At 39.3% G+C, this 21,398-nt stretch overlaps 1 protein-coding gene across 2 annotated transcripts in view; it reads left to right on the forward strand.

Moving 5' to 3' along the window:
- The first annotated feature begins 1,030 nt into the window (after positions 1–1,030).
- The window catches only part of pik3r2 (phosphoinositide-3-kinase, regulatory subunit 2 (beta)), a 31,835-nt gene continuing 11,467 nt past the window's right edge, over positions 1,031–21,398 (forward strand). The window contains exons 1-2 of one of the 2 annotated variants that reach the window (XM_048254546.1): positions 1,031–1,210; positions 10,842–11,591. In XM_048254546.1, coding sequence (XP_048110503.1) covers positions 11,273–11,591 — 319 coding nt within the window. In that variant the 5' untranslated portion in view covers positions 1,031–1,210; positions 10,842–11,272. Of the gene's footprint in view, positions 1,211–9,618; positions 9,716–10,841; positions 11,592–21,398 lie in introns of those variants that run through there. The other variant, XM_048254553.1, reaches the window with a different exon arrangement.

Genomic DNA, 21,398 nt, shown 5'->3' on the forward strand with positions numbered 1-21,398 from the left:
CGTGGACTGAAATTATCAACTGCACAGAATCAGATTAGTGGTAGGTAATGTGGCTTGCTGGAGCTCTGCAGTGTCTTCCTCTCCAATATGACATGCAGACACAGATTTGGGGACAACTCTCACTCAAACCCAGGACTGCACAATATGCATGTCTGGCCCCAGGACCGGTACAACCAGGTCAAGGCTAGTGTGTATTTGCAACTTCACAGGCAGTTACAGCACCTTCTGTGAGGATATTCTACACTAGTCAATAGTTTTTATGCTGATGCCAGCCTGACCCACTTTTGTCAAACATCTCTGAAGTTCTGTCTTTTCTCCTGTCGATTTCGGAAGATCAGAAATACATTTTGAGAGGGTATATGGCGATTATATCAATCGGTCACAATCTTGGACATGGGTTGTCAGTTGTACAGCGGCTAAAAGTAGCATGTGGGAACAGGTTCATGCTGCACTGTCTGTCTAGATGTCTATCGGTCTCATAAAGTGCATGCAGACACAGCATTTTTGGCAAACCTAACAACTCTGAATTTGTTATGTCCACTCAACCTGGGATAACTACTTAGGTTTAAAAACATAGCCTAGTCAACCAGACAAACAGTCTGCAAAGCAGTTCAAGATGGTTATCAATTCACTGAAATGAACAATATATTTAGATTTCACAATCAAAAGTATGATCACTTGCATGCCCATAGACTCAAGTTTAGGTTGGGGCCCTCTGTATCAGCAACATTTCTGTCTGTGTGGATAATGTCTGAATAGAATAGGATAATGTCTGAATACTAGGCTAATATCTCCCTCCCTCTCTCTCTGTGTCTATGACCATAGAAAGCATTCTATTCTAACCCACTGTTCATCATTTAAAGCCTAACTGATATCAAATTACATACGTTTTTAAGATTAACTTTGTGTCTTTTCATGTAGAAGCTTATTTCATATCTCTTCAGTGTGACTTTTATTTTGACATTGATCTCCAGTAGGCTACGAGTGATCCCTTCGCAGGCAAGTCCTCTTTCTGCAGAACGGCGGACAGGACAGTGCCGTCGGTGGTGTTTGAAAAGTGTGCAGCGCATGGAAAGGGAAAAGTTGGACTTAAAGTGTGTAGAAATAACACTTGATAATATAACGCCCAAAGGGAACTTAATCACCGACATCAGAAAAATACAACAAGTAGCTGCTAGTCTCAACTTTACAAAGCGCAGAATATCCACTGGTAAGTTTTTCCCTGGTCTCACGAAGCTAGCATGTTACTGTATCATACTGGAGACTGAAATATGTGTTCCACGCATACAACATGGCTCTCCTCAGTTGCAGAGTGGTGTTTCGACTCTTACACATAGACCACATTAGTACTTTATGCAATTTGTCGTGTTATGAAAAAAATAGAAAATGATCTGGTAAACCTAAATTATACATGGCAATGCAGACAGTAAGGTAATGTTTACTTATAGTGTGGCATTGATTTTGATAGTATCTTTTAAACTGGCTTGAGCAGAGTTAGCCTGCTTGCTAATGTTGCAGCTCTCGATAATACGGAGTGGTTTGTACGACACAAAGTTAATTAAAATCAGAAACAGGCCAGCATCAGATAATGTCTAATAAGCATTATGTCACTGACTATGCAAACACCTGCATCTGCAAATGTATTTACCATTATATATTGTGTATTTATAATTGAAAGGAAATGGTGGTCGGTGATTACATTTTTACAGTGGTTGAGCAGTTTCGGTTTTACATGTGGGAGTCTGAGGCTGCATGTAATGTTAATGTTACAATAACAATAATCTTTAACAGACATTATAAAGGTAGCCTAACTTTTTTTTTCATTAACGCAGTACCTAAAGTTACTAAAATTACGTTCAACTCTGTAAATGTCTTTCATGTCTTAATGTCTTATGTCTATCTCTCAGCTAATCAGTTGTTATAGAAAATCAGATGGTCGATATGATTTTTGTGTAACATTTGTGTTTTTGTTGACACTCACATGTTGCAGTTGGTTTGGGCTGAAATATCTTTGTAGTCGTTCTCCTCTCTCACGCAATTCTTACTGAATGCGCAGTTAACGGAAGTTATGTTGTATGAGTCTTGTAATTTCAGTGAGAAGAAAACAGTTTGATGAAAAATTGTCTTGATTGCGAATTACGCAGTAGGTTACAATAAACCACGTAGGCTAAGTTACAGCTTGCGTAGTTGCGAGTATTTCACCATTTTCACCATGAGTAATTATTTTTCTCAATATGTTGATTGTAGGTCCAGTGATCCTAATGATAGTGACCTGCATTAAGTACGAGAGTGACCATAGTATGCCAGCTATAACTGACACATTTTGTGAAGACTATACATGGTAGGAGTAAGCCATACTGTATCTTTTCCTAAGTGGTCCGTGGGTCGTTCCTTGTCAATTCAGACAAGGGTGTGCTGCATAGCCTCAGATTTAGGTCTAGATTATGAGTGTGCCCCTAAACCAAGGCATGCAAAATATTTCTGTTCAAATCCAATTTCTTCAATTGTTTTTCAGCTCTTGGTTGATATTTGTTTAGTTTTATAACCTTGTATTGTATATTATCTGGGAAGTAATGTTGATGTTGGGCAGTAACATTGGGTATTATTCATGACCAGCCACTTTGTTCGAAGGAAGACAAATGTTCTCAGTATGACCAAACCATTTAAAGGTTGTATGGCATGCACACTGATTTTCTATAAGGCCCTATATTTAGAAAAACTTGACATTGATATCATTCCATTGAAATTGCTAGACTCATTTGGGGCGGTTCTAGTGTCGTGGTTCAGGAGCTAGGCTAGCGTGCAGTAGCCTGAAAGTTGAAGGTTCAATTCCCGGCTTCCACTGTTGTGCCCTTGAGCAAGGCAGTTAACCCCAAGTTGCTCTGGGGACAATGTAATCCCTTGTAGTATAATTGACATATAAGTCACTTTGGACAACAGTGTCTGCTAAATGAATACATGTAAATGTAAATGGTATCATTCGTTATCTTTCATTAAATGCACTTTATGTTTTATCAATATGCCAATGAGTTCTCCACATAGGCCTTCACATTCAGTGAGCATGAAGATTTGGGGGGGAGGGGGGTGGGGGTCATGATTTTCAGTCATTTTCAAAGGACTGAAATGGTATGAGGGATAGCTAATAGCTAGGCAAGTGAAAATCTATGTGGAAGTTGCTCAATGTATAGGTGTACAAATGAGTGTACAATGGCAATGTTTTATCTCAGGGACAAGAATGAAAAAGCAGAGGTATACAATGTAATTAACTGTGTATGAAACATGGTACATTATTTTTTAAACTATTTTGCACATTATTGTACATTATTTTGCACTTTGTACACTTAATGATTATACATTGAGCTATTCCCACATAGATTTTCGTGTTCCTGCTACCCCACATACCATTTTAGTTCTATGAAATGCAGTCACAACTCGTTTTATCCTTATTATCTTCATGTGCATGTGTAATGGAGACCTCAAATATTGGCACAGCATTAATAACGTATTTATTAATGACTCTAGGCTAAATATCACTTGTTTTGCACTTTTTCCCCAATGTAGGGTCTTGTATAATCAGTGGTCATGCAGTACAAACTTTTAATAGTCCAGTTGTGCTGACAACATGTTTGGGCAGGCTAGGCATAATACTTTCTAGTAATGTCCAAACATGGCCTCCAAGATAAGGCATGAGAGTGTAAAAATTATGAAAACATTGGAATTTAACAAAAATATTTTACAGGTCTCTGTTTTGTGACCTATATTATGCAGACTGCGTGTTAACCATTTTCCTGGATTCTGTCTGATTTGACACAGAATGACCACTGTTCATATGGTGCACTGCTGTCCATTCATAGAGTCGAAAGGAGTGTGAACTATCAAGAGAATACCTTTGCTGATTTCAGTGCTAATCCAAGCTTATCTACTGTACAACAAAATTGCTGAAATTGTCTTATCAACTTAAATATCCAAGAGAAATCCCTTCAGGAGAAGCATCGAAGAAATCACTTAGAATTATGGAATATCTTGTACCATGGACTAGAAATACTACTGTATACTATGTAAACATATTATGCATATCTACTTTTCTACGTAATGTTTCATTAGCTCACGTGGAGGGTGGGAGATGGGGATTCATAGTTGGAGTTAAAGTCATGTAGGCCTATGAAATGAAAAATGCAGTTCTTCCTGACTTTTATTATGAATGTTTGTGTGATGTAATCAGTTAGAATGCTACGCTACTCAAGTTAGCAAACTTCAACAACTCCATTTATGCAGCACTGAGAAGTAGAGCTGCTTGATTATGGCAAAAATCATAATCAGGATAATTTTGGTGAACATCGAAAAGATGATTATTCATTCGTGTTTCCCCAGGAATTTCCCCCCACAGAGCTGTCTGTGCTTATTTCTTTGTAGGTCCCACCCAGAAAAAAACTATGAAAAACAATTTTTCTTGATTTCCAGATCTACTTGATGTTGAGATGACCGTTAAGGGTAGCAGAATTTATCATTGGATTATCTTACGTGACTAAACTAAACACTAAGCTTATATCACAATATTGCCTTTATGCACATGCTTCAAATTTAGTACTAATGTTTACTTGGACTTGATGTAGGACTGGTGTGATTTTGGAGGTCAAAGGTCAAAATTCAAGGTCACTGTATGTAAACATAATTATGTCCAATGCTCGTGAATGAGATACCTCAAGAACGCCTCAAGGTACATGCTTTATGTGTGTTTTGAGTATGTGTGTTCTATGACCTCTGTTTAACAATATTGTGCAGGAAAATATTGCTGTACTTTGAAAACATAGTATATGTGATTACTGAATTCATGAACGCTTATGTCTTTCAACAATGCAGACTGAAATTATGTGGCCTAAAGAATTTTAAGGCTACCTGGCAATTTTTTGTGTGCTTAATATGTAGCACCTGCGTTGTAGAAATGGCTGCATGAGGCTAGATTAAAGTCAGTTTTTTTTTTTTTTAATATGATGGGTCAAAATGTGCTCTACCAAATGGTTGAGCCGACCTACAAAGGGTTATGTGGAATCTACCATAGCCTACCAGAGGGGAAAACAACCTTTTGTGCTCCATTGGCTTTGCATTGCGTGAACAGATGTCCGTTATTTTTGGTTTCTAACAAAAAACAGAAAAATGCCTAAAAGCTGCTGTGTGACAAAATGCTCTACCACCTGATTATGGACCAAGTGTTTTTATAATTTGTCAAACCGACAAAATTAGTGTTTACAGAGATTTAGAGCTGGCTATTTGGCAAGCTAGCAGACTGCCATTTAAAGTCAATGGGTGCGGTGCTAGCTATTAGCAGAGAATGTCTAATAAGGGGAGAACCTTCACTCTCGGAACGCTTCCGGTGTGGTACTCCATCTAGGGGTGCTCGCGGGCGAGTCCAGAATGAATGGAGGTCTATGGAGCTGTACCCCTCAAAATCCACTTTTCTCGGGATATAATTTTTTTTCAAGTTTGAATATTGTATTCGAAAGGGGAGGCAAAGACAATACACTTGGTTGAGTATTATATTTTTTAAAGTCACTTAATTGTTCTAAAAAGCCTTTCAAACGCGTGTCAATGGCGTCATTCATTAGCACAATGCTAGCGTGTTATGTGCAACAACGACCCAACCTGTAAGAAATCAAAAGGACATAAGTACTCGTTCATTCAACTTTTGACCTATAACCCATGTTGAAGTTATACAAACTACAATCAAATCTTAGATTTGTCAACGACAATCAGGTGAAAGAGACAAATTTAGCCGTCTAGCTCCATTGACTCCCATTCATTCTGCACTCATGGCGATCGCCCCCAGTGGAACTCTGGTGGAACTGCATCCAAAATTCGGTACAATGGGACTTAATACGGAGTGGCAAGGCTCTCCGTAGACGGGCTCTGGGTGAACCAAGTATATCCAGACTTCTCAATGTCCAGAATGTCCAGAATTCTCAAATTTAAAATAGGCCACACTTACTCAGTACTCACAGTACTGACTAAACTTTGGGGGGGTGTTTAGTTATTGGGCCCATAAGGCCCGTTACCATTGTGAGTGTTCGGGGTAAAACCTAGGAAGCGGGAACTTGTCCAGGAACCTGCTCTCACTGTTTCCATTAGAATTAAAGGACCCTGGTCGAACTTGCCAGCCTCTGGAAGTTCGTTAGAGGACCTACCCATATGCAGCTTTTGCTGCATTACACGCGACACTGATTAGATTAACTAAAATTGCATGGCAGCTGCAGCAAATACTCTCCCCACACTCATACACCTTTGCTAAAGCCTTGATTCTCATTTTACTTACACGCAGAGACAGTAACCTAAACATTCTTACTACCTAAATTAGTGTCTTCCTCGGAGGCGAAAAATAAACATTTTTGCATCAGCTAAGTACGGTGGCCTGGAAGTGCAAAAAAAAAAATAACAATGGTAAATGAATTCTTTACAAGATTAAAAACAAATGTACAAGTTTAAAAACAAATGTACAAGTTTTTAAACAAATGTACAATGTTTTAAGCAAATTTACAATTTTTAAACAAATTTACAATGAGTGAACAAATTTACAATGACTGAACAAATTTACAAGTTTTTAAACAAATTGACAATGAGTGAACAAATTTACAAATTTTTTAAACACGTTTTTTAGGAAAGGGTAGGTACAATAGGCACTTCCAGGCCACGGTAGCTAAGCCTAAACGCTAATAGGCATACCTTCAAATGGAGTGAACTGAAGTCAATAGAGACCATACACTACCTTTGAATAGCTGTACCAAATAAAATGTTACATTATATGTTTCATTATCATCACCTACAATATAGCCTACCAAATTTAACCAGTTATAAAGCCTATTTTAGTGGACATTTGTTCATTCAGTGTAGGCTACCTCAACTCAATTAGCTTGTAGCATGTCCACAGATGTTTTTGCAGGGTTGCGGTGGCACTGGCATACGAGTGTCCACACTCTGGACGTATAGCCTATTGAATAAACTGAACATTGATGATATCAAGACTATTTGCCACGTCGTCATTTTACGTGGTTGGGGATAGAGACATTAAATGAATGCAGCGCAGCATAATTACGCATAATTTATCTTAAGCATAGAGCGAGCGCATTAGTGTCTGTTAGTGCCTGGTAAGCTATAGGCTAGCTTACAATATGATAAGGCTTACGTGTAATGAGACACTTTTCAAGCAGAGGCGAAGCTAAAGATGAACAAAATATGCTGGATCAGTATGGAATCAAAACAACGTGATAAATATTTTGTACCCTTGGAAAGCTATTCACATATTTTGTAGCTATATAAAACAATTTCTGCTTGTGCACGGAAACTTTGTACTTATATATTGTGTGCATGTGCGAAAAAAAATAGTTTTTCGAGGATGTGACTTGCACATGTGTAGAACCGTTTTGTAGCTGTGGAATTAATTTGTCTGTATACAAAAAAAAAAATAAAAATAAAAATAAAAAATAGGCCTACCTGCAGAAATATTTTGTGCACATGTGAAAAACATTTGTCCACTGTTTTTAGTTGGACGTGTGTGTAACAGCTTTATAGCTACAGGCAATAAAGGAATGTATGTCTTTGCGCATACAATTAGGCAGAAATTGGGAGAAGTGCGACATCTATGGTTTGTGTACAACACTGGATGTACAAAGCTACAAAACTTTTTACGGACACAAATTTTGGCAGTGTTTTGTCGGCGTTTCTGACGAGCTATTAATCAGCACATCAGGACATCTGTTCATCCAGTGTTGGCTACCCCAACTCAACCCAACTCCCGAGGGAGGTACTCCGTTCGGCCCCGTAGAAGTTTACGAGAAGTTTGTGGAATGTCTCGTTACGGGGCCGTTCGTCTTTAGGAAACGCATTCATTCTTTAGGAAACACAAACATTCCCGTTCCCGTAAAATCAAGTTCCAGGTCCGGTAGTGGAAACAGGCCTACTGTAGATTACGCCTGTAGCCGTAAACTGGTTAATATATTAATCTTAAATGGAATAGTGTTCGTCATGAATAATACACTTTAAAATTTCAACAGTGGTGCTACAAAATCAGTACAGTTGGCTCTACCTTCTACATTTCTTGTTGACCAAATGACTATTTTTCTGTCATAAAGATAAATATCTCCGTACTAGGTGGCATGGCGTGGCTGTAGTCAAGTCCGCCGTGTGTCTTCCAGTACCTGGGGGCAACATTATCTTCGAGTCCCACCCTCCCCAGTCAAAGCCCCACCCCCCAGTCAAAGGCCCTGGCTGTAGCGATACAATATTGTGCTGAAACATACTGAAATATTGTGATGCTACAGTGTAGTCTATTTTTCAGTTTGCTTGTTAAATGACAGTTGCCTTTGTATCAGTTCCATGGAAAAATAATACTCTGTACATGATTTTGATTAGTTTGATCCAAATGGTATGAAAGCTTGGTTTGTTTATCCTTCTTTTGTAATCTGTGCAGTAAACTAATAGCATGTGAGAGAATTACAGAATTTAATCTTGATTTTCATCATTTAGATGATGAGATCATTCAGATGGGAGCAGTTTGCTAAATGCAAACTTAGTAGAGAAAAGAACATTGATGTTTAGCTAGCTTGTAAGTAATCTTTTAATGGGATATTCCCAGACTGCTTCCAGTTTGTTTCATAACCTTTTTGTCTCTGGTCAGTTTAGCTTTTACATCAGTAGATGTTTTCAGTGTCTCTCTGTGCAGGCATCCATGGAATGGAACAGAGTTTGCCAGTTTATTAAGCAATAGCATTCAGTTATCTACTAGTCCAACCACTGGACTAATATTCAGGACATGAACAAATGCAGTAGTCATTTCAAGATGAAATGTGCTTTTAACATTGTACTTCCACATTTGGTTGCAGAAATGAAGGATGCCTGTATCATATTCCCTTTGTTTGTTGCTGTCTTAATCTTACATTATTCTAAATTGATGATGTTTCCCTTAATTTTTGGATTTGCTAATTGGAAAATTAGTGAGATCGTATGCACATTAATGCAAGTTCACCATCTTGATCACTGCCTAGATACATTTACTAATATTAGAACATTTCTTGATTTGCCCCAGCTTATCTGGTGATTCCTAAGCACATGGCTGATGGCCGCCCAATAGGAATGCAGGATTACCTTTCCCCTCTGTAGCAACAGCGACTTTTTTACTGCACTTATTCATTAATTATTTCTGTGCTCTTGCTTTGCCGTTGTGGTGTAGCTGACAGCAAGTAAAGTGTTCTGATTCAGACGGAATAAAAGACTAGCGGGAGAGAGGATGCACCCGACATCTGTTCGCTCCCTAGCTGCCTGCATGAGAAAGAGGCTCAGCCTTCTCTGTTTGGGATTGCTGCTATGATTATTCTTTTTTCCATCCACTTTTACTGTATTTCATTATTAGGACTTTTTAAAAAATATATTTTTAAACTTACAAATGGATAGAAGTAAGACTGTTGCTGCAAACGGGCATCCTGATACTTTTTATGGCATGGAAAAAGAGGATATTTTATTATTTTGGCAGAGGATGAGAGGGTGGTTTGCAGGAGAAGATAGGGGCGGGAGCCGGCAGGGTGGGGGGTTGTCTCGGTGGTGTGAGGATTGCGGGCTGCGGTTGGGTATGCCAGTGCCACGTGTCCACGTTGGCAGAGCCGCTATTCACACAGAGGATGTGGAATTGAGAGCCTTGTGCGCCTGTTCAGTTCCACAGGCCAAAGGTGGGGTGAGTGCTGCCCTGTGATGTGTTAAACTGCTGTGATGACCACTTGATACATTTTTTACTACAGATAGTGATGAGTTGTCAGACGATTCCAATCGCTGAGCGTTGTTCGTTGTTGGTTGTCTGAGTCGCAAGGGTATGGAATACTGGTGTAACCTATTTTGGCAGTCCTTTACTGATTTTTATTCATTATAATTTAGCCCATTCAATGTGACACTGCTCTGTTTCTAGGTGGATGAATAGGTGTATTTTGTCAGACTGCAAGATGCCTCTCATTTCAAAGTGGAAAATTCTAGTATCTTCCAATGACATCTAGGGGGTAGGGGATACATAAGCATGATTTGTGGTGATTGAGGTTTACTTCTACCTGTTTGATGCTGACATTGGCACGATGGTAATATTATTTAAAAGGTTTAGTAAGTTGTAAGTGTTTTTATCAGTTATAAGGGTATGACGAAATGTCTGAAATGTATTTTATGTACTACCATAACTTGTGATCCGTAAAAAGGATGTGACCCTACATAAGGAGAAAATGTTGATGTCAGATGAGTACTCTCTCTCTCTCAGGTAGTAACATTTGGACAAAGCCACTGCTGAAAAAGCAAAAATAGTTTTTCACATTTGTGGTGATCCTGCGCGGAAGTGCTCCTCTTCTGGTAGCCTTGTGGTGTTTGTATAATAGTATTCATTGTTACCTTGGGTCTCCTTTGCAATGTAGCTTGAATGTTAAATCCTCATTTTGTCAGTCACTTTGGATAAAAGTGTCTGCTCAATGAATAAAGGTAAATGTAAAATGGCGGCAAAATGGTCTAGCATCCTGAACACTAACAAACTGCTACAAAAACAAGTGCACTAACATTTCTCTTTGATTTACGACACAGGCAAATTAAACTTGGATCTGGTTTCACAGTGGCAGAGACTTTTAGTTGAATGGTCAGAATGTTTTGCGTCATTAGTTGTTGATTGTATAAATACTTGTAATTTAATTATTGTTCTTGTGTTTGTGTGTGGTTTGTCCGTGCTGTACCTAGCTGATTTCTGATGCAGATATAGTAGATTAAACATAATTATAATTTTGTCTCTGTAAGATTTCAAAACATTTACCCTCCTGTACTCTTGTCCATTTCAGGGTGTGCTGTATTGAAAAGGATCTGTCATTAGCCTTTTCAGAAGACAGAAGTGGAGGTTGTGTTTAGGACTCATCATTTTTTGTTTGTTTCCTGCTTAAACGAGCATGTTTCCATTCTTGTCTCTCTGCTCCATCATTTGGTTGAACCGAGGAATCAAGCTGAGGAAAGTCCTTTGCGCTGCCAACACTGGCCAGATCTAGGCTCATTACTTCCTGCTAGCCGCCTGCCCTGCCTCAGCAACGGCCACAATGCTCCTGAGCTTCGGCTGAAAAACACCACCAGACTCAGATAGCAGCCGCGTCACCACCACCTACAGCTCATCAGCTTTGGTCAGGCTCCTGTTTGCAGTCGGCCTTTGCTATTGTTTTGGCATTGTTTTTTCATATCAGTTTAAAAAAAAAAAAAAAAACAAGCCCACGTGGTGAGTATAATGGATTCAGATGGGTTCCAGTACCGCTGTCTGTATGAGTACAAGAAAGAACGGGAGGAAGACATTGACCTAAAGCCCGATGACATCCTGACTGTGGACAAGGCCTCTCTGCTGTTGCCCGGCATCCAAGAGGGAAACGAACAGCATCCTGAGTGTATTGGCTGGATCCTGGGGTACAACGAGCGCACCAAGCAGAGAGGGGATTTCCCCGGGACCTATGTGCAGTATGTCGGACCTGTGAAGATGACTCCCAGCCATCCACGCTCCCAAAGGCCTCTTCCACCGGCCCCCAGGCCTGAGCCACCCCACACACAGCCAGGTAAGAGTTCAGTCAGCAAACGTCAACAATATCCTATAGTCAGGGTTCATACGCAGTATGGAAAACCTGGAAAAGTATGGAATTTGATTTTAGTAATCCAGGTCTGGATAAGTATGGAAAAAAGAAACAAGGGTATGGAGAAATATTTGTGTTTCCAGACTATTGCATCTACAGTACTAATCACTTCACTCAGGTCATAATAAACCATTCCTACTGTTGTGTAGCTTAAGATGTCAGTCCACCTCATCAAGATACAATTGAATGGGGGTCCTCAGAAAAAAATCTCTCCCACAAGGGGACCCTGGTACCAAAACCAAATCGAAAACCCCAGTTCTATGCACGTGCCCTATACCTAGCTCTGCTATTTTCGGCTAAAACACTGGTAGACTTTTTTGATTTTGTAAAAGTTACCAAGACATGGATACTGCATTATCTGATAAACTGTTATTGCAAACAAATAATACTGTTTACAGTGATTTCTGAGGCCTCTGCCAGCAGTGCACTAGTCTCCAACATATGTAGTATGCTGTATCAAATGTGAGTGCACCTTCCAACACAGCACTTCCCCATCGAAAAGTATCCAACAATGGGCAAGTGTTTTCTGAGGGCTAACAAGTTAATAATAAACATTATTATACAGCTCTTCACAATGCTAGTAGAACACTCCATTGACAATATCTAGAATAAGGTCAGAAAAATCTACCGAGAAGTTTTTGATTATGATCATTTGAGTATGGAAAAAGTATGGAATTTTGAAATGGAAAATGTGTAGGAACCCTGTATAGTGTGCTGCACAAGTAATGTAGTTGCACAAAATGAGTAGCCTATCATCTGAGCTACTGATTGAAAGTGTGTGATGGATTGTTGCAGTTGTAGAGTGTTGAGCTTGGCAACTAAAGTAGCTTATTTATCTGCAAATGTCAATTGGCTCCATTTCATAATGTGTGCGTGTGTTTTTGCCAAACTATTGTAGTATTTATCACAAAAGCCAAACCAACTTACTTTTGAATCATGATTTGAACCCTTGATTAATGAAAGCCTGCTGGGTGACTTACTGACAACAATATTTTTTCATCAAGTAAAGGTGCCATGTGTAAGAATTGACGTAAAAATATCCAAAATGATGATCATTTTTTTAATGATGTCATTAAAAAAATGACATGGTATAGTGCTGCAGAGATATCAACCTGAATTAGCATGCTAAATTACTAGCCACAGCCCGACAGGTGTCATAATACCAGTTTCGGCCATGGGAGGCGTATGCGGTAGACCAACTCACTTTCTGGAGGTATACTGCCCCCATCTTTCATGGAATGTGGTGTATGAATTGATTTTTTTGGCGGACATTACACATGGCACCTTTAAACCTTCTTACCCAATTGAATAAAACAGAAGGTTAGGCCTGATTCATAGTCTACACAATAGGGGTGTAAAGATTCACCGATACGTATCGGTAACCGATTTTAACGTTAACGATGCGAGTGCATCGGAAGGCGAACCCCTGGATTGGTTTAAATGTAGGCTACCATGAACTGGTCGATGGCCCGATTTTAACTATAAGGATGACATGAATGTATAGATCTCTGTTAATTGGCCTTGTGATTTTGTTTGGAGACATTTGGCAAAGTTCTTAATATCAAAATGTTTGTTCAGTCAATCAAATCTTTGTGTCTTTTGGAGAAATTACAAACCCAGTGACATGCAATTGTAATTTTTCTCATGCCACAAATAACTCTGCAGTAGGGGTGGGCGATATAGTCTGCGATAATATTGTGATTGTTGTTTTAACGATGTGCAAATTTACATTATCAAGTATTTGAATTACTTATGGTGAAATAACACTCGAAATCACGCATTGAAACCCCATACATTCAGTAAATCCAGGAGGTGTATGCGAGAGAAGCCCCTGGCTGCTGCAGAGCAAGCGTCACATGATCGCTAGTGGGTCCACGTTGTCACACGCACGCCTAATGTTTATTTTGTGCAGCTAGACTACTTGGGATTTTGTGCGGCTACTTCTGTTCATGTAGCATTGATGAGTCACGTTTTTCCCTACATGGTATTATATGGAGAGAAAACATTAGCCTTTGAGTATTTTAATAGTCAGTTGTAAGCAAAGAACTCTTCTCATGTTACCCTTTTGTAAATGGACTGATACGTTTATCGATTATGCTAACCGTTAGCATCTCTATGGGATTTCTCATATACATTAGCCATAAGCTAACGCATTAGTTTCTATTCTGTAACTTGGAATGCTAGCCTACATGATTGCTCTTAAACAAAACATCGAAGGAAATAACTGAGATGTACTCTGTTGGTCTGCTACATTTTACAGTGAATCCTAACTAAAGGTTTTTGAAAGGAACTTCAACTTCAGACTTTCTCATGTCATCGCCACACACTCAAGTGGGCGCAGAATTGGAATGTGTCATACAGTGACAATGCATTGGTTGATTTGGTTAAAAAGTCACAGGTTAGGTTATTGGTTATTATTATGACCGCCGCACAGCGAAGCGGCGGTCATATAGGTTTAGTCAGATTTTTTTTTTTTTTTTTTTTTTTTTTTCTTTTTTCGATGCCCAAATTTCCGTCAATGATTCCGGGACACTGAAAGACCGGGGTACCGCAACTTGGTGGACATGTAACCCCACATGGATAGCATGGAACCATCGTTTTCGTTTTGATCTGTAGCCCCTCCGCTGAATTGGACCCCCGAAAGGAGGGTAGGGCAGACACAGTTTTCTGTGAATATCTCGAAAACCGTGAGGGTTTAGGAGGACCATTTTTTTTTTGTATGTTGATCTCAAGGGGCCATGTCAACCCATTCCATAACCACTCATTTCATGTATAAGCCACCTAGTTAAACACAAAAAAGTAAAAATGAGGTGGTGTAATTGAAGGTATCTGTGACCTAACATAGTCAAAACTGCACAAAATTGGAAGTGTAGGATCATTATGACACCCTATGTATGCACGCCAAGTTTTGTGGAATTCGTTCATGGGGGCCACACAATAAATTAATTTATGTTACTATACACCAACTGGCCTGTAGGTGGCGGAGACAGTTTTCTGTGAATATCCCGAGAACCGTGAGGGGCCTAGGAGGTCCACCTTTTTTTGTATGTTGGTCTTAAGGGGGCATGTCAACCCATCCCATTACCACTTATTTCATGTATAGCCCACCTAGTTAAAAATTAAAAAGCAAAAATGAGGTGTTTTCATCTCAATATCTCTGGCTGACAAGGTCAAAACTGCACGAAATTAAAAGAGTAGGATCATTATGACACCCTCTGAATGCATGCCAAGTTTTGTGTACTTTCGTTCATGGGGGCCTTACAATAAAATATTTTATGTGTACATTTAGTGACGTACACCAACAAGGATTCGACACTGAAAGACCGGGTACACAAAACTTGGTGAGCATGTACCCCCACATGGATAGCATGGAACCGTCATTTTTAGTTTTCATCTGCAGCCCCCCTCGGTGGACTGGACCCCGAAAGGAGGGTAGGGCAGACACAGTTCTCTGTGAATCTTTTATGGTATGTTGGTCTCAAGGGCCCACATCAACCTGGCTCATAATCACTCATTTGTGATTTGCCCCGGTAAAAAAATGAAAATCAGTAGGATTAAAAAGAAAGCCAAAATAAATATTCATCATCATCATCATGGCTGCATTTTCAGTATTGGCGAAGTAGTCGTTTGTCCACTAGATGGCGCATCGTTGCAGTGAGGCGTAATTTTGTTGGAAGTTAAAAGTGGGTTGGAAAAACAATGGACGCTTCATACAAGGACTGTAATTTACCGCGGCGAACATCTAATAAGGATAGGGCGATGTTCACATGAAGTGTAATTCCCATTTCTTCTTGAAGCCTAAATAAATCTAAGGATGTTTCGGACATGCTTGGTTTTTACTGCAGGTACGTTAATCTTGTAATATCAATAAGGACCTAGGTAATGTTACCGTTAAGCGTTGGTTGAGTGATGGAGGCATTTGATTGATTGCATTTGTAGAAAACTATAAATGCGGTTATACCAAGCAAATTGATAGCAGCACTGTTTGTATCTTTCGACTGTCATTTATTGCACGTGCTACAAAATCATTCTGTGCAATGGAAGATTTACCAACGTTACACGGTCTGATACAGTTTTGCCTATACATGCGTGAGACTGAGGCGCCTGTTTATTTTGTTTTAAGTGCGTGCAGGGTGTGAGAGGGGGAATCGATGTGCTTTGATTACAGCTTGGTAGTTGTAGTCTGTGAAATTAAAAAGCATGTGTGTGTGAAGTATCCAAACAATGACACCTTCATTTCATTATGGCTGCTTTAGCAAAACACCTTAAGCTACTGTGTAGTGGGTCCCATTTAGAAGTGGCTACTTCATTCAAGCTTTCCTTGACTCATGGAGCTGCGTGAATGTTATTACAACTTTTCGCCCGCGATATGACAGTTTAAGTCCGCTTGATACTGTAAGGCGTAAGCCATTGGTTTCAAAGGAGATTTTATTTGTGTCGCCAGCATAGCCTATTGACAATTTATGTTGTCAATAGGCCTACCTTATAATCCTACCTGTAGCTTAGGGAAGCTAACAACTTTCTATTAGGATCTAGTTTGTTAGTTACCGTTTTGTCATAACTCCCTGATGCATTTTTGCATTTAGAATAGCCAGAGCGTGTATATCTCAATCGGGAAAATTAAACAATATCGGTGCCTATGGACTAGGCTGGGTGAACCCAGCCTGATCTGCCCGCTATTTATTTTTTGATTTCTTAAAAGATTGAGCTTGGTCTGATGAAAGCCAGACTAGCCATGGACCTCAGTTAAACAATGCAAGGGAACATGAATCAGCCTATATTTGCACTAACAATAACGGACAAAAGCTTTTCAACTTTGGCCCGTTAAAATGTGTATGAACAGTCTAGCGACGCATTTCATCAAGGCCCATTTGGACATGTCAGTTATTTGCACCACTGGTTAGATGTAAAACAGCATTTCGTTTCAGACTAGGCTACTGTTACTTAATTTGTGCATTAACAATAACGTTTCAGACTACTGTTACTTAATTTGTGCATTGACAATAAAGTATTACATGAACTAAAGATGACTAAAATCTTATGTAGAAGAAGAAACATTCACAAAAATCCATCCATCCAAAATGACCTTTGTTTTTGATAGCTGTTGAAAACGGCATGGAACTGACAGAGATGTTTTTGTTTATAAATACATAAAAAATAAATAAATAAATAACATTATGCTGATACCTTTTGCTTTTCCCAAATTACACCTACAGGTGTAAGTGACCTTTCATCAATCCAGTTGCAATGGATGAACTGTGATGAACTGCCCTACTTGTGATTGTTTAGAGATTTTAAAGGTTTTATAACAATTCTACATCTTCTTTGGCTATTCTACAATCTATTCACCTTTTCAGCACCAGTAGGGTACTTTCTGTGCAGCCGCACACACACACTCAGGCATGCCAAACAAGCATACACAAAAGTTTCAAGAGTGGGGGATGGAGTAAAATATGGAGACAAATTGAAGTGTGATTTATTTTCGCGGAACGGATGTACAGGACTGAGCGGCGGTCATATTTTGTACCGCTATGCGGTACATCTAGTTGTATTGATATTAATTATAAATAATGAGCTGTAAAGTAACTCAGACTTTTACAAAAAATGTTTTTAAGGATATCGACTAATTATCGTTATCGTCAAAAACCCCCCAAAAATATTGAGATATTTTTTGTCCATATCGCCCCCCCCTACTCTGCAGTCTTTTATAGCCTCCCCTCTCCCTGATTATTTATAGACTTGGATACTAATAGAATGGAAAATAGAATTTGAAAATAAACAAATGTTAAGAACTGTATTGCATTTTGGGGTCCTATTACATTGAATCGAATTGGATCGAATCGCACCGAATCGTTCTGTATTAAAACGCGAATGCAAACACATTTAATTCAGCACAAGCGCCAGTGTCATGTCATGCATTTTCGCTGGAAATTTTTGAACAATTAATTACCTATGTCTTCAACTGGTTACTCATAGAGTTGAGCAGTGGTAATTTATGATTAAGTAATTTTTCCAATACTCACTGTTGAAAGTCTAAGGAAAAATCTTTTCAGCAACCTCACTTCTACTGAAAGTTAGGACTATGCTTAAAGACTGAAAGAAGCCCTAAAATCTGACCTTGCTTGAAAGCCTAAGGGAAAATCTTTTCAGTAACCTCCCTTCCACTGAAAGTTAGGGCTATGGTTAAAGACTGGAAGAAGCCCTAAAATGTCTGAAAGAGACTGTTTATTGCCAGCTCAACTAACTGGTCAGAGCAGCAGTGCACCCAGTGCTTCCTTTGTATGATAAGCAGTTTGTCAAGGTTAGTGCAGTAATATTTCCAGTCACTATTCCAGTTCCAGATTGCCAGCAGGCAAAATGAAGATAAAGTGAACCATGACTTTCTGTGCCCCTGTCCAAGCACCATTATTTTTTGAAGCGGATTGTTTGGATCATTTTAAAGTTCTAAGTGCACTTGCTATTGCTCTTGAGCGAGTCCACCATGTTCTGTAGTCTTAATATATAATACAGACAGATGTTTTAAAGAAAAACAAATGAATGCTGGTATCATTGCATAAATAACAGTAGTAAGGTGCCAAGATGATGATAGACTTGCATGCACAGATATTGAAATAATCATAAAGAACTGCCATTGCTTGCAGCAGTAAAGCAGGAAGAACTGTTTTCCCCTCCCTTTCTGGCCTCCCTTTTACTGCCTGAAGTGAACCATGGCTTGGCATTTTTTAAACCCTCCCTTTGCCTTCCCTACCTCCACTCCTCGTCGTCGTCCTCCTCCACCCCTCCTCCTCCTTCTCCTCTGTTTCACATGCACTTCTGATACTGTCTCTAGGCAGCTATAAACTATCCACTCGCTACAGTTCTCAGAAAGGAGAGGCCTCTTGAATTTGCTCCTTTACTAGGAAACGGCATTCACAGAATTTGTGGGAGGCTATGCTAGGACCCTGGCCTTTCCAGTTATTTTCAGACTTGCTTTGGTTAGTGATGTTTTTTGCTTTTGTCTCATCGTTTGGACAGTTGGCTTTCCAAATCTGTCTCAAAGTTTAAGAGTGTTTCCTTATGAACTCATACAGAATTCCTTATGGTCTTCTAAGTTAACCACAGTGGCAGAAGTGTAATGTTACATAGCAGTGATTTCTATACACATTGCCACTTGAACCTAAGATTGGTGTACAAGATAAATAATACAGGCTATGTCAGTAGCTAACTAATAACATCATAGATTTTTTTCTACCCTATGCCTTTTCACTATTTTATTTTTTATGGTAACTAGATTTTAATCGGTCAACGTTAATGTTCATGCTGATTCATGTCCCTTGCATTTTGCAACTGCGAGGTCCATAGCAGGCGTCCCACAGAAATGTTTCATTTTGCAAGTGTCGTGAGATGCACGCTGCCCCCTCTGCGACGTGTTCACCCCCAGTTTCAGAGCTATTCTAGGGCCGTGACCAGTGTTGCTACAGTTACCTTGAAAAAGTAATCTGATTACTGATTACTCCTTTAAAAAGTAACTTAGTTACTTTACTGATTATTTGATTTTAAAAGTAACTAAGTTAGATTACAAGTTACTTTATTAGTTACTTTCAGCAACTGCCGACAACACCCCCACTGCCTCAACATAAAAATGATAACCAGTTTTGCCAATACTCTGTATACTGGAAGTGCATTTTAACAGTAATGTCAACAATGTATAGCAGACATCCCAACCTAACCTACTTAGATACTGAAATTCAGATGTTTGTTCAATAATGCCTAGTCAGTACACCAAATAAGGAAGGCCTATTTATAGAAATTGTGATAGTAAAATATGTAGATTTTGGTAGTTTGGCCTTTTCATGTAGCCTTGGCAAATAGCCATCTAGTATAGGCCTGAGTAATATGCAAATGAAATTACACTTATTAAACTCACCTCAACAAGTCTTTTGCAATCATTTAACCCGCCGTGAGCAATGCTAAAGTCACTGTTACAAACAGTGCAGTGTGCAAGACTATCATTATGTTTTACTCTTATGAGACAATTGGGTACACTTTTGTGTAGTCTGATGTGAAATGGGTCTTAAATGTTCCTTTTTGAGGGGCACTGACTCTGCCATGACGCTCCTGTTTCTAGATACACTGACTGAACTGATTAATTAAGTTCGGGAGAAAAGAGATATAAGCCCACCTACACTGAAAACTGATTGGTTGATTTAGCAAAACAGACCAGGATGTTCTCTGTCTTGGATGCGCTTCAGGCACACACGCACCACTCCTCTCTCTCTCCCTCTCCGTTGTGTGCGTGTTAAACTCAGATGCACACGTGATTTGAAGTCCGGTCTGGCTTGCGTGCTCTTGTTCGCTCTAGGTTCCGGGAGATTTTATGTAATTTGCGAGCGTCAGGAAGCCGCTTTCAATATGTGGGAGACTCCCAAACCTTCGGGAGACTTGGGATGTCTAGCTAGACAGCACTTTGTCGCCAGCACAGAATGTACAATGTACCTTAATGTTGTCATGTTTAGCTGACACAAACTCAAAATAATGACTAGATAAAATGTGCATCTCTCTCATTGTTGTTTACGTTTGTGTCGCTGCGTGGTTTTACACGTGTGTTGTCCTCATGCTAGTGGTGTGCGATACTGTAAAATTTGGTTTGGATCCGATACCAATTAAATATAGGGCAAGTACTGCCGATACCGATACCAATACTAATATTTGTAACTAAAAGCAGTTTATATACTTCAATGTAAGGGAGAACAGTGTGTCATGATTTATGACGTGAATAAAACATCAATATGCTAAATTTGGATACATTTCCATGACCACTAATGGTTTTATGATTTCCACTGTTAATAATTTACAAACATTTCAGCTACGAAACATTGCAAAGCGGGCATGCAAGATGTGAAAGGAATGGTGTTTGCATGACTGTAGGCTAGCCCTTGGTGAAACAGGAACAATGCATTTTAAACAAATTGAGAGATATTGGAAGTGAACTGAAATTAAAGTATCGATCCCATCACGCTGGTATCAATCCGATACCGATACCAATGTCGGTATCGATACTATCGATATTTGAATCGATCTGCCCACCCCTACCTCATGCTGAAAACGTGTGCATAGCCTACATGATGTTAATCCCCGAGATAAGAAGAAAGCAAAGAATATATCTTTTTACTAAGGAAAATGACAAAAATAGTAACGCACAGTGACTTAGTTAAGTAACTTGTAAATCTGATTACTGGTTTGTAAATAGTAGCGCGTTAGATTACTCATTACCGAAAAAAGTGGTCAAAATAGACTAACGCGTTACTGGCATCACTCATCACTGGCCGTGACTGTGGTTAACAAACTATATCCTAATAGAAAACTGATAGCTTTCCTGGTTAAATGGTATAAGCTAGCAGCTAGGCCTATTACACAACATAAATTGTGCTGGCGACCCAAATAAAATCTCCTGCAACCCACCCGGTTACACCAGTTAGCCTATAGCTTACTTTTAGGTATAGGCTAACTTGTGTAACCCAATTCCAGTTGATTATGCTAAGCTAGGATAATGGTGTCAGACTGGGCTACTGGGCACAGAGAAGAGAGTATCCTCTTTTCTAACTCTGGGTTAGATGGCTAATTCCCTAAAGTGTTGCAATGTTAAGCCGAAAGTTAAAACATGATGGCATGTTTGAGAAAGCTGAGATAAACAAGAATGGCTGACTGATGAACAAAATAGGAAAATGTGCATTAGGACAGAGATTGTGTTGT

The sequence above is a fragment of the Alosa alosa genome, chromosome 1 (genome assembly GCF_017589495.1).
Source record: "Alosa alosa isolate M-15738 ecotype Scorff River chromosome 1, AALO_Geno_1.1, whole genome shotgun sequence".
NCBI lineage: Eukaryota > Metazoa > Chordata > Actinopteri > Clupeiformes > Clupeidae > Alosa > Alosa alosa.